At 36.5% G+C, this 13,991-nt stretch overlaps 1 protein-coding gene across 1 annotated transcript; it reads left to right on the top strand.

The window, feature by feature from the left end:
• The first annotated feature begins 240 nt into the window (after positions 1-240).
• On the top strand, positions 241-1,017 carry LOC145666106 (uncharacterized). Its single transcript, XM_081733197.1, has one exon. It carries the CDS (start codon positions 241-243, stop codon positions 1,015-1,017), a length of 777 nt encoding a protein of 258 aa, XP_081589323.1.
• The last annotated feature ends 12,974 nt before the right edge of the window (positions 1,018-13,991 follow it).

Genomic DNA, 13,991 nt, shown 5'->3' on the forward strand with positions numbered 1-13,991 from the left:
TATGGACTTACACTAAAAGACATTAAAAAACTTGCGTATCTCTTTGCGAAGGAGAACAAAATTCATTATCCTTCTACGTGGGACAGGGATCAAACAGCTGGTGAAGGATGGGTCAAGTGGTTCAGGGCTCGTCATGCGGCTGATATCTCACTTCGAACACCGGAAGCTACCAGCCTTTCAAGAGCTACATAATTTAACAAAGAAAATGTGTCCAAATTCTTTGAAAATTATATAAGTGTAATGGAACGCTATCATTTCGACCCCTCAAAATGTTGGAACATAGATGAATGTGGTATATCAACTGTTCATGTTCCGCCAAAAGTTCTCGCTCCAAAAGGTGTTAAGACTATCGGAGGAATGACGTCGGGAGAAAGGGGGGAAAATGTAACAATGATTGCAGCTGTAAGTGCAATAGGAAATAGTGTGCCTCCTATGTTTATATTTCCAAGAGTGCATTTCAAATCCCACATGCTGAAAGGTGCTCCCCCTGGTTCTTTTGGTGATGCAACACAGTCAGGATGGTCCAATGAAGACATGTTTTTTAACTTTTTGAATCACTTCATAAGCCATACAAAACCATCGCCAGAAGATCCTGTACTTGTACTACTCGACAATCACGAAAGTCACATGTCTTTCAAGACAATCTGTCGTGCTAAAGAGACGGGAGTGGTTATGGTCACCTTCCATCCTCATTGTTCACACAAGCTCCAGCCTCTAGATAGGACAGTTTTCGGTCCTTTTAAATCGTACTATAACAGAGCAGTAGCAGATTGGATGTCATCAAGCAGTGGGTCAAGTCTAGATGATAAAACATCAGGTAGGCCAGTATCCATATATGAAGTAGCTGAATTCGCGGGAAAGGCATATCCATTAGCGTTTACTCCATCAAATATAACGAGTGGTTTTCGAGTGACAGGACTTTATCCACTTAATCGGGACATTTTTCTGGATCACGAATTTTTACCTTCGTCAGTGACTGATCGCCCAGAACCATCAACGAATCTCACAGTCTTCTGAAGGTGCTGAGTTTCCGACCACTTCAGGTTCAGTCTCTGGATTTACAGATTTCTCTACTGTAAATGAACCTTCAACATCGAATAGTGCCACAAATCCAGTACCTTCCGGAACCATTGAAAAGCACCCCGTTGTCACACCGGAACAGATACGTCCTTTCCCGAAGGCTGGAGTACGTAAAACTGTAGGGACCATTAAACGTCGCAAAGGAAGATCAAGGATTTTAACAGATACGCCCGAGAAAATGGAAATTGAAGAAATTAAGAAGAAGAGGAAAGGTAAGCAACAGGGATATAGAAGTTGTAAATCCATACCGAAAAGAGTGAAGTCAAATCTTAAAGTACTACTTGATGATAGCTCTTCAGAAGAGGAAAACCTTGAAGGTTTACTTCAAATATACGAAGAAAGTAGTGAAGGAGAACTTGTTGACCTATTAACTGAACATCAAGACTTAGCCAAGGACCTAGAGTGTGGTTTCAATCCACAAGAACTTAAACCTGGCGATTATATCCTAGTTGAAGTGACAGGCAAAAAACATTCGAAGCATTTTGTGGCTAGAATAAGAGAAAAATCGGGAGATGGTTTGTGTGCAGTGGAGTATCTTAAAAAGTGTTCAAGCGACGATTCACCAAAATTCAGAATTGAGAAAGACCCCAGCATTTATGATGTTGTCTTAGATGAAATAAAATTGAAGCTACCTAATCCTAATATCGTAGGTGGTTCGGAGAGGCAATCAAGGCTATTGTCTTTTCCAATTTCATTTATGGGATACAATCTTGGTTGAGTCATTCTATAGAAGATACGAAATCTAAAAGTACACCTAAAAGTGTTTTGTTCATTTTCCCGACTTATTGCATTTTGTGAACAATGTTTTTTTATTTAGATAATCAGTTTCTCTTTGTTTACCATAACATTTTGTCATATTTTAAGACTCGTTGTTATAGGCTTGTATTTGCCAATTATATGAACCAACCTTCTTACATTTCTACACAATCGTGTTTTTTCTTATTAATGGATCAAACTTTGCAATGAATAAAAACCAGAAAGACGCAATAGATGTGTTTTCTATTATTTATTGCCTTCTATGCCTTTTGTCCTCAGGTACATCACCCCATGTCCATAGGTACATGCCCCCGTTGTACCTCAGGACACGAAATATGGGTTTCAAAAATCGGTTATTGCTTGGTTTTCAAAAGCATTCAGGAGCTGACAATTTTTTGTGTAATAAAGAACGAATGTCTAAAGGTTTTTAAAGCAATCTGGCTCCTTTGGTGTTATTTGTTTAACAAATAAAAAATAAAATTCAAAAAATGTCCATAGGCACGACACTTTCCCCTATAGGGCAGTGGATTAAAGCGTCAACAACACCAGTTTGTAGTTAAGTGAACATGGCACAATTTGTGCCTGATAAAGTGTTTTTGCGGGGTGTCCTGCTGCATTACTTTAACATGCAGAAAAGTGCGACTGAAAGTCATCGTATTTTGGTGGAAGTGTATGGTGACCATGCTCTAGCTGAGCGAACGTGTCAGAAGTGGTTTGCATGGTTTAGAAGTGGTGATTTCGGCTTGGCAGACCAAGAGCGAGCTGGACAGCCAAAAAAATTTCAAGACGAAGAATTGACAGCATTGCTCGAGCAGGATTCGTGTCAAACGCATTAACAACTTGCAGCAGCATTAGGCGTTGATCAAACAACAGTCTCCAAACGCTTGAAAGCCATGGGAATGATTCAAAAGATGTCACATTGGGTTCCACATGAATTGAAAGACAGAGACGTTGAAAGACGAAAAACCATTTGCGAATTGCTGCTTCAACGACAGAGCAGAAAGGGGTTTCTGCATCGAATTATTACGGGTGATGAGAAGTGGATCCATGACGAGAACCCTAAACGAAAAAAGGCCTGGGTGAAACCAGGTGAACCAGGTCCATCACAACCAAAACGAGATATTCACTGTGCAAAGGTTATGCTGTGCATATGGTGGGATATGAAAGGTGTGGTGTACTATGAGCTGCTGCAACCGGGTGAAACTATGAATGGAGAACGTTATCGACGACAATTAATGCGTTTGAAGCAAGCTCTGGCCAGAACACGACCAGAATGGGAGAACAGACATGATAAACTTATTGTTCAACATGATAACGCTCGCCCACATGTCGCAAAACCGGTCAAAACCTATTTAGAAAATGTCGGATGGGAAGTTTTACCCCACCCGCCGTATTCACCAGACGTTGCTCCTTCGGACTACTACTTGTTCGATTGCATGAACAACGATTTGATTGGACAGCGGTTTACTTCTTCAGAAGATATCGAAACATGGGTCTCTGACTGGATCGCTTCCAAGGATGAGGACTTCTTTCGCCACGGAATCCGTACATTGCCTGACAGATGGGCGAAAGTGGTGGCTAGCGATGGACAATATTTTTCTTAAGGTATTTATGTATTTTGTGTTTGTACTACAGCATCAATGTGTGCGTACCAACCGCACGAATTAATTCCTAGACCAAATAATACAAATGTAGATTAAAAAGATATCTTTTTAAAAAATGTGCAGTTAACAGGAATATAGTTAACAAATCTAAAATATTCTATAAAATATATTTAAACAAATCTTCAATCAGATCAATTGATTCCCTAAATTTTCTTTGTATCACCTTATATATAAATATAAAAAATATATAAAAACAAGAATTTTAGGAATAATCCAAAAAATGGATCAAAAGATAGCGATCTTGGCTCAGAATTTTAAAAATGATCCAAAAAGTGCATAAAAAGATTGCGATCTTGCCAAATAATTAGTTTTTGGATCAGGGGCCACAAAAGTTAGCAACGGTTCCTAAATCGAGTTTTCGTATTTTCTACGGAATAAGCACATCATACTGAGTAAATTGTTAGTTTAGGTTTGGCTACACTACCTGTAGTTCTCCAGATATAAGGCGTACTGGAAATGTTTGATTGTATGAAATATATTGGATTTTTTGGATTAGGGCTCACAAAATTTTTAATGGGCCCTAAATCGAGTTTTCGTAATGGAATAAGCACATCATGCGGGCTAAATTGTTACTTTTTGATTTGGCTATACTATATATGGTTCTCAAAATATGGGACGTACAAGAAAATGTTTGAATGGGTGAAATATATTGATTTTTTTCGATCAGGGCCCACAAATTTTTTGAATGGCAGCTGAATCGTTTTTTTTTTTTTTTTTTTTTTTTAACGGAATAAGCACATCATACCGAGTAAATTGTTAGTTTTGGTTTGACCACACACTCTGTAATTGTCAAAATATGGGGCGTACAAGAAAATTTTTGATTGGATGTAATATATTGAATTTTGTGGATCAGGGCCCACAACATTTTTGAACGGTCCTTAAATCGAGTTTTTGTATTTTTTACGCAATAAGCACATCATACTAAGTTAAATGATAGTTTGGGTACGCTATATGTAGTTCTCGAGATATAAGACCTACAAGAAAATTTTTGTCTGGAATATATTGGATCTTTTGATCCAATAGGGTCTAAATGTATACAATATATATTGGTGTTGTTGCCCATTATTATGTTTGATCTAAATCTATAGTTGACTGGTAATAGGTACTATTTTGAGCACTATTCGTTGTTACAAACGACACACTTTATTTTAAATTGAAATATAAATAAAATACAAATAATTCTCTTAGCAAGATACGTCACTATAAAAGTAGCTTTTCTTTTACCAGTATAGAAGTTTATTATAAATACCTCATATATAGATAAAATGGGCACTGTAGTCAAGAAAGGTATGTCTCTTCATGTTTTGAAAAATGTAATAATAATAATAATAATAATAATAATAATAATAATAATAATAATAATAATAATAATAATAATAATAATAATAATAATAATAATAATAATAATAAAGTGACATTCGCTTTCGTATACATTAAAAGTATCTTTATTCAATACAGACAGTTCGCTTCTAATTACTTATAACTGTCTATACTTGACGGGGGAAAAGGCTAATGTAAAGAAGAATGGATCTGTTCTCGCTGTGTTTATTTTTTTCTGCTTTCAGCAAAGAAAACGTACTCCAACGCCTCCTCACTGAAATGCCATAAATATGTCATGGTTGAAAAGGGTCTCCTCACAGCTGTGGACAATGTTGAAACTTCAAAGTAACTCTCAGTTACTCGCCGCAACCTGCTAGAAGAGAGAACGCAGTGTCGTCAATGCGTTGTTGCAAATCTTCACATGAAAAAAAAGGGGGGAATGAATAACTTAATTGGAGGCTTTTAATAAAATTATAAGCTCATATAACAAATCCTTTATTATCGACCTGACTCCATGCAAATTTTTATGAGGATTTGTTCATTGCTTGCTGAGAAAAACACGAAAAAAGTTCCAATGTTATTAGATAGGGGAAAACTAGACTCAGCGAAGAGGTAGCAACAGCCTTAATTTCTCCTCTAAATCTTGTAAATTTTTACTAGTGCTGGCTCCACAACCCGGAATTTAATCCTTAAAATTAAACATGTTCACTTGCTCAGTTACTCACCTAATTAAGGGGGGCAGTGGCTCAGTGGTAGAGCGTTCACCTCCGGTGCTGGGGGTCCTTGGTTCGATCCCAGCTCGCGCCGTGTGGACTTTGTGGTGGACAAACACCGTGCTGGTGGGTTTTCTCGGGGTTCTCCCGTTTCCTCCCACTTTCTTCATTCCACCATTTCATTCATTACTCATCATCACCATCTCCTTTAGCCTAACCGGCATAACCGTGGGACATAAAACTCAAAGATTTCATTTCATTTTCATCTAATTAAGGTAATTTAGCTTAACTTTATTCTTCTACGAGAACAAACATATGAAAGTCTTTGCAACCATTACTTTTTCGGTGAATGTTCCACCATAGTTCTTGCTTTCCATATCACACCACAATAATTTGGACCCTACTAGGATCAATCGTCTTTAACGGAACTCGGAGCTCTTAATTCAATTCACAACTACTTGTTCCAAATAATTGTTCCACAGTTAATCTAAGGTTTGCTGTTGACGAGGATTTTGCAATGCACGTATGTACTATAACTACACAATAAAATAACAATAACCTACCGCCGTTACTGCAATCGACAAAAGATAAACGCTTTGTTCCTGCTCCTCTTTTTATGATTTGGCTTGCAGCAAGCACTTCACACTTCCTCTCCTACCTCCCAGATCTTATTACAACTGTGGCATGTAGTATTATGAACATATTCCTTCTTTTCGTAAAAACTTGCTTCAATATGTATTGTGTCATTTCATATCGAGATTCGAGAAGACTGATAAACTTGACTTTAACTCCTTTAAAATATGTTTAGAAGTGTTAGTCAAATAGTTAAAATGGAAAAATTCTTGGAATAATCTCTTTTATATTGCATTTTATTCTTAGTGTTTACACATAGAATTAATCGAGATTTTTGCAAGCCTTCCATGAAAATTTTAGGGGGGAGCAAGAAAATTTTAGGGGAGACCGGCCCCCTCTTGCCCCCCACCCGTGGATACGGGCCTGTATACTTGTATAAAATAAGCAATATGAATGTTTGTTATTAGTTAGAAGCGTTGGTGTCTGATAATTCGCGAACATAGAGGAAGTGAATTTATGATGCTGACCAGACCTACTAACGCCACATTGCTTTGTTTTCGAAATATATATAAACTGAATTTTCAGGCATAATTCAAACCTATCAAACATCTGCAAAGATATAGCAGCTTTAAACACTTTGGGCCTTATGCAGAGTCGTTTTGACGTATGATTAGCGTTATACTAAAGACCGGACTACTGCAGGAAACATATGTTAGTCGAACTCTTTAGTATGGCACTAATCACGCATAAGGACCTTTCTGTCTTTTGTTCTTCGGGCCTTGGTAACCTTGTATCTTCAACAGTAGCGTTCTCAAAGTGGTTCCGTGAGCCACATGCACGGTCTTGTGATTCTCTTAGATTGAATATTAACCAAAGAAGCCAGAAAAAATGCAAGTAAATTGAGTATCACACTATAGTTGGGTATCTCAAACAGTAGTAGATGGTACAAGCCTTCAGTGATTAAAAAAAAAAAAAAAAAAAAAAAAAACTAATATGTATCTTCTTTATTAATACCAATATACAATTAAGGAAATTTTAATTAATACTAATTATAACTACATTCACCAGCCAAAGCATTATGACAATCTAATATGTGGTATATCCATCTTTGGCTCGCAGGATGAGGCTTTGGTAGTGATTGAAGGCATGGCATACTACATCTGCACGCGCAAGTCACTTAATTCTTGTGAATTCCACAGAGGTGGGCGATGATCTCGGATCTGACATTCAGTACCGGTAACATCCCAATTGGGTCAAGATTGGATGAGTTTGGGGACCGCTGTAGCAATTGAAATTCACCACTTTGCTGCTCGAACCACTGTAGCATAACGTTCTCAAAATTAATCGTGTCCACGGAGTGCAAGCTCATGCTCGCTTGAAGAAGAAAGAAAGAAACATATCGAGCATTTTTGAGAAGTTCATTATGCTGCTTTGTATTAATTTTATATCGATCCTTAATGAAAACTGTTTTCTAGGGCCCTAACAATGGTGACTTTAGCCGGTAGGCCGGGTAGACGGGCCTACCCAAAAATTTTAAAAATTTCGTTAAGACGGGGTTACTTTGCACAAAATATGAAAAGAGTTTCACAGTTCTCTGTCGGTAAAACCATGAACTGTAAAGAGAAAGTTTCAACTGTCACCGTAAAATAGAACATCAAACTGTATTTTGGCTATAATGTTGGGGTTAACATCAGTTCTAATTACTTGGAGGGGTTGTTGTTGTAGAAGTATGGAAAGCAGTCACTGTAAAGGCCGCCAAAATTTGAAAGCTATTACCTACAATAATTTCCGTCAAAGTTAAGTCAGTTTCGTAGAATACTACTGTGTATAATGGGACTTTGACGCAATAGTTGATATTAAAATGTGAAACGTTTTAAAGAAAGAAAAAAAAAGTAAAGGCGGTTTCAGCCTCTAATCAGGATTACTTTGCACAGGTCCAAAATACCGCTTAGATAGGAAATTACTATTACTGGAACCTCCTGCATTCTAAATTTAGGTAAATTTCCTATTTAGGTAGATGCCGGAATGGATTTCTTGTTGGAAAATAAATTATGAACAATGGTGGATCCAGAAAAGTAGTTTGAGAGGGACTTCACTTACAAATGCATCGTTTTCTTGGAAATCACTACACTTTTCGGGGGGAAGGGGCTTGAAGCTTATACACATAGGAATGACTAACATTAGATTTTTCGAAAAAAAGAAATCATGCAATTTGGGTGGGCTTCAGCCTGAAAGTCCCAAATCCCGTAAATCTTCCACTAATTACGGTTGGGATGATATTCTTGGGCATAAGAAATAACAAAGGCAAATGAGTTCACGAGATTTTTTTTTTTTTTTTTTTTTTTTGTTCCTGAGTTGGCATTTTTGTGGGACTTATGCTAAACTATTAGAATGTGGTTCCTATGCCAGTACCAGAAAATACCTAATTTTCTTTACAAATATTGGTAATTCATACTAGGTATCGATACCAGTACTCTCATTCTAATATCAATATTTGTAGACTGCATGCAGTTTTGTGGAGAAAGTAAAATGTATAAATACTGAAGGGAAAACGTTACACAGAAACGTTATGTTCGTATGTTGAACATACGTTTTTGTATGTTGTGCAAAGTAACCCCAAATATGGGGTTACTTTGCACCAAAGTTTATATTTCAATAACTATGATCATACTGAATATTTGCTAATGAATTTGCACGAATGTTTTCCTTATATATATCTAACTATTATATGTTTAAAATACAGTGTTCTAAATCATTACGTTTGTACGTTACATGCGATTTTCTTTGAAATTGCTTAAATCTTGTGCAAAGTAACCCCGTCTTACGGTATATAAACGGTAAAAGATACAATAAAGAGTAAATATATTTTCCACTATTTATATTAATGGTAGATAATCATTTAAAAATAGCACCACTTTACCACTTGTAAAAGTAATTTTCTACTGTCATTAATCAATCAAATATGTATATGCATGCATAAGCGAGGGAGCGGGCCTACCCAAAATTAAAATCCTAAAGCAGCCCTTGGGCCCTAACCGCCTTTATAGTCCCACTTCGGAAGCAGTGAAATTATCCGACCATTTATGAATTCTCTCATCATAAATTTCTGAAATAGCTAAATTAAATCTTGCTGCAGACAGAAGATTGTCAATAGTAACTTTATTTCCAACTGGGCAACCACTTACTTGTTAGATGAATTAGTTGTATGTCAGGTGACGACTGAAATTATTGCGTTTAGTTGCCAAATTTGGTATTAAAGGTATAGCTCTACATCTGGAAATTATTGTCAATTTATCCGTAAATGATTTTGCCCTGAAAGGGCATTTTTAATAAATTATCAATTATTACCGTTCTCACGAGTGGTTATGCTGTTCTCCGTGCCTCTTACGTGAGTCCAACGACTTCATTCATAAAGTAGCGAAAGGTCATGATGATTTGGCTGTGACTATGCTATATATCAAGTGATAAATTTGCTTTGAAGGCTTTAAGAGTAGAATGGTCCCTAGAACATTCTAATAAGTATTAAGAAGGTCCCCATTTGAGAAAAGTTTGAGAAACACTGGTCTACAGACTTGGATCATCTATCACTCAGTGTGCCATTTTTACATCTTCTTTCTTGTGATTTCTCATGACTGTTCTTTAAATACAAATTACGTATTTCTTTAGTAACAACGTCCAGATGGTCTTCTTATATACTACACATACTACTGAATGCTACGTTCTATGACAAATTGTAGGGAAATAGAATTTCCCTGTGGGAATTGGGTTGGATCTAAACTCAACTTTTGAAAGGTCCTTTAGATTTTTATAGCTTTTGAGTTCAATGTTTAAGTCTGATGTTCTATATACCTACATTCGAACACACGTTCTGGGGTTATTTCTCAAAACTAGTAGTCTTGTAATACTAAGTAAAAATTTTCAAAATCATTTACATAATCGTATACACCATAAAATCATGACAAATTAGAGGTATCAGCATTAGTATTTAAAAAATGACTCCTATTATTATTCTAATATTTCTATTTCACGATATTTTCTACTTATAAAAAACATGACAAGACTAACAGTTTTGAGAAACAGATCTGTGATGTTTCTGGTAGGTTGCAACTCATGTTTTCGATTTAACTCAATCTCTGTAATGTAACATTGCATGGTCCGTGCTCTGTTGAGGTAATGAATCATACCTTTGGTTATACGTATCTCCATTAAAGCTTTTCCCCTATATTCAGAAATAAATCACATGTTGTTCTTCCGTTGTTCACCTTCCAATTTCAATTGCCATTTACTAATTATATCCTTTTTTCTGTCTCACTAAATTCCACTTGGTTTTCCTAGTACGAGGAGTGACTAACAAATTTCTACCCCTCATTCTGAAATATTAGTACTAGGTTTAAATGTAGTATGTGCGAGGGCTATTTTTATCAACCTCCTTTTGCTCTTACACATGACCAGACAAGCGTAAGGATGTGGATATGCGCACTGTGCTACTGCGCAACTACCCCACCATAACATCTGCCACAGCAAGGTTCAGCATGTTAGTAGGAGTGGAGCTACAGGCGAGTAAACATGGCTGCCATCAATGATTCTCTCGCCAAGTGTGAGTTGCGAAGCGTCATTCGTTTTCTACAGGCAGAAGGGAATATTTCAGCAGCAATTCATCGCAAAATGAGCCGTGTTTATGGTGCACACTGTATGAGTAAGGGTGTTGTGCGTGAATGGAGTAGAAAATTTAAAAAAGGGCGAACGGATGTTCATTGATGAAGGTGGACAAGGACGCAGGTCTGTTACCAATGACGAAAACCTTGTTCAGCAAGTGGATCAAGTGGTTCGAGAGATGCGAAGGTTTGCCATCAGAGAGTTGTTTGTGGATTTTCCGGATTTCAAGGTCAGCTCTGTACACCATTGTTACAGAACACCTAGGCTATCGAAAACTTTGTGCACGCTGGGTTCCCAAAAAGCTGTCTGAGGAGCACAAAGCACAGCGCATGCCATCAGCCTTATCGTTTCTCACACATTACGCTGATGAAGGGGAAGAGTTTTTGAGCTCCATTGTGACAGGGGATTAAACGTGGATTCTTTATGACAATCCAGAATCCAAAGAACAATCCAAACAATGGAGGTACACACATTCGCCACAAAAAACAAAAAAGTTCAAACGTTTAGCAGCAGGAAGACCATGGCGACTGTTTTCTGGGATCAGAAAGGTGTGTTGCTTGTAGAGTTTATGGAGCCAGGGACTATGATCACTGCAAATGTGTACTGCTAGATGTTACGTAACCTGCGGTGAGCCATACAATATAAAAGAAGGGGCATGCTGTCATCTGGAATTGTTTTGATCTATGGCAACGCGAAACCGCATACTGCTGCCATAAGCAGGCAACTGCTTGTTCAGTTTCAGTGGAAAGTGTTCCAGCACCCGGCATACATCCCAGATCTAGTGCCTAGTGACTTTCATCTTTTTCGGCTGCTGAAACAAATCTGGGGGGACAGCAATTTCGCACCAACGGAGAACTTCAAAATGTTGTGAAGACCTATCTTCATACGTTGGCAGCAACCGTTTATGAAGAGGGTATTGGAAAACTCGTTCATCGATATGACAAATGCCTTAACCTTTATGGTGACTATGTGGAGAAGTAACTGTAATTATGCTTGACTATTGGTAATAAAATGATTTTGTGATTCATATTTTTCTTGTTTATTATGCTCCATCGGAGGTTGAAACAAAAATAGCCCTTGTATATATTAAAATTTCTTCCTTCGAAAACTGTAGTGCCACACACTGACTGTTGCGTTTATGTAATTTGTTTTACATGTCCTGAAAGGTAGTAATATGCAGTTATGGCCGAGGAATACCAGACGAATAATCGAATACCTCTACAGGTAGGGAATGAATCCTAAAGAAATCAATCTTGATATGCGACAAATATAGAGGACTCTTGTATCTTTGCATAGCACTGTGAACAATTTGGATGCAAATTTCAAAATTGGATGTTTGTTAAAGGTCAAAGCGGAGCACACCCAACAGCGCTCATACAAGAAAGCAGGTTTTGGTCAGGAGGATATGTGACTTAGGATTATTTACGTTCACCATTTTGACTTCGAGACAAAAGGGATTTAGAGCCATGGAAATATCCTTCTTCCCCACTTCCAAGTTTCGCTGACACATCCGCGGGTAGGTGATGCCTATTGTTTTTAAGGACTCTGTGAGCATATTCGTATGATTGACTATCTACCAGAAGGTTCTACTATTACTGAAGAGTATTACTTCAAACTATAAAGGCGTTTGAGTGAAAATAAAAGACACTCGTGAAAGGCTGTCCAAAATAATCCTGATGGATCAGCTTACTGCTAATGAATGAGATTATAAAACGTAATTTCACCCCAATACTCCCCGGATTCAGCGCCCTCATCTAATAATAATAATAATAATAATAATAATAATAATAATAATAATAATAATAATAATAATAATAATAATTAGAACGTCATTTTAACAATGATGAAATTATAATAATTTCTAGTGAGTTTGTCAATACTATAATTCCGGATTTATTTATTTATTTTTTAAAGTTCACAAAAACTTCTAGATCATTAATATCAAATGCCTGGAACTCAAAGAATTACGCTGAGAATTAAATTTCATGCCTCGGCGATTTTTTCCTTCCTGGTTAGGTTAGAAACTTTCCAATCACCCTTCGTACTTCTATTATATTACTTTATCCTGTTTACTCTTTAGCTAATAGATTACTTTCTTTTGTATCACTGTTAAATGAATAGTTTGTATGTCTATGGTTACCAAGGAAGCATAATTTGCTGTGGCAGAGTATACGCCATACAATCCAATTTCTTACGGCCTCGCCGTGAGTTTATCATAAAAGTGCAAACGGAACTATTCTCGGGTACGGAATAATGTGTTCACTTAGTGTTAAATATTACGAGGAAATTAAGAATCTAGCCGCTTGAAGATAATGTGTAATTTTCCATTGATGATTATAAGAGGGGTCTTCTGCCGATTCGATATATATATATGATACTGGGTCTGATTTTAGTCCGAACGCTAATCACAGCCAATTATACAATTCGTATTATGATGACAAACATTGCACTTTATTTCAATTTTAAATAAATTAACTTTGATTCAAGGGGAGAAGAAAGTAACCTTTCCACTGTATCCTTAAGTCGCAAAAAAGGTTGTAAATAGAGCTGAGTACTGAAAAAAGAAATAATTTTACGATGAATATATTATTCCTTAAGTTTTTATTAATTCAATTTAGTTTATAATATTTTACTTATTGAAAACAATAGTAAGTTACATTGTAAAATTGTTCTGTAGCTTTAAATTGTAGGGAAGTCTAAGATCCAATTAGCAAAGTAGATCATGATAATGCACAAAGTTTCAATTCAAAAGTTTCATACTCAAGTAAGCTATACAGAAAACCATTTTTTTTTACTTTTCTTTATCCTTTACTTGAATATTGAACTATTGTTGGTTGCTTTGGAGTTTAGTGTCTCTTTTCAGAACCGAGACTATATAAGACGTGGACCTACAGCTAAATGTGGAATCCAAATCACATAAACTCCTACCACGGAACTATTGTTGAGCAAAACTATATGATATTTTATTTCTTCAACAATTTACTCTCATTTCAACACCGTAAATGAATTTTAAACATTAAGGCATTATCTGTGAATATTTATGATTCGATGAATTAAAAAACTGATATTTTTCACTAAATACACACCAGATAGCTAACTTCGAAGGAAGCAACTCTCAATGCATATCTTACTTATCATAGCTAACAAACTCTTTCAGCGTGTTAAAGAAATATGTTTTTTCTTTACTCGCAGCACTATACTGTAAGTTAATTTTTGATCAATATTTAAG

The sequence above is a fragment of the Thermobia domestica genome, chromosome 12 (assembly GCF_964235325.1).
Source record: "Thermobia domestica chromosome 12, izTheDome1.hap1.1, whole genome shotgun sequence".
In the NCBI taxonomy this organism is placed as follows: domain Eukaryota; kingdom Metazoa; phylum Arthropoda; class Insecta; order Zygentoma; family Lepismatidae; genus Thermobia; species Thermobia domestica.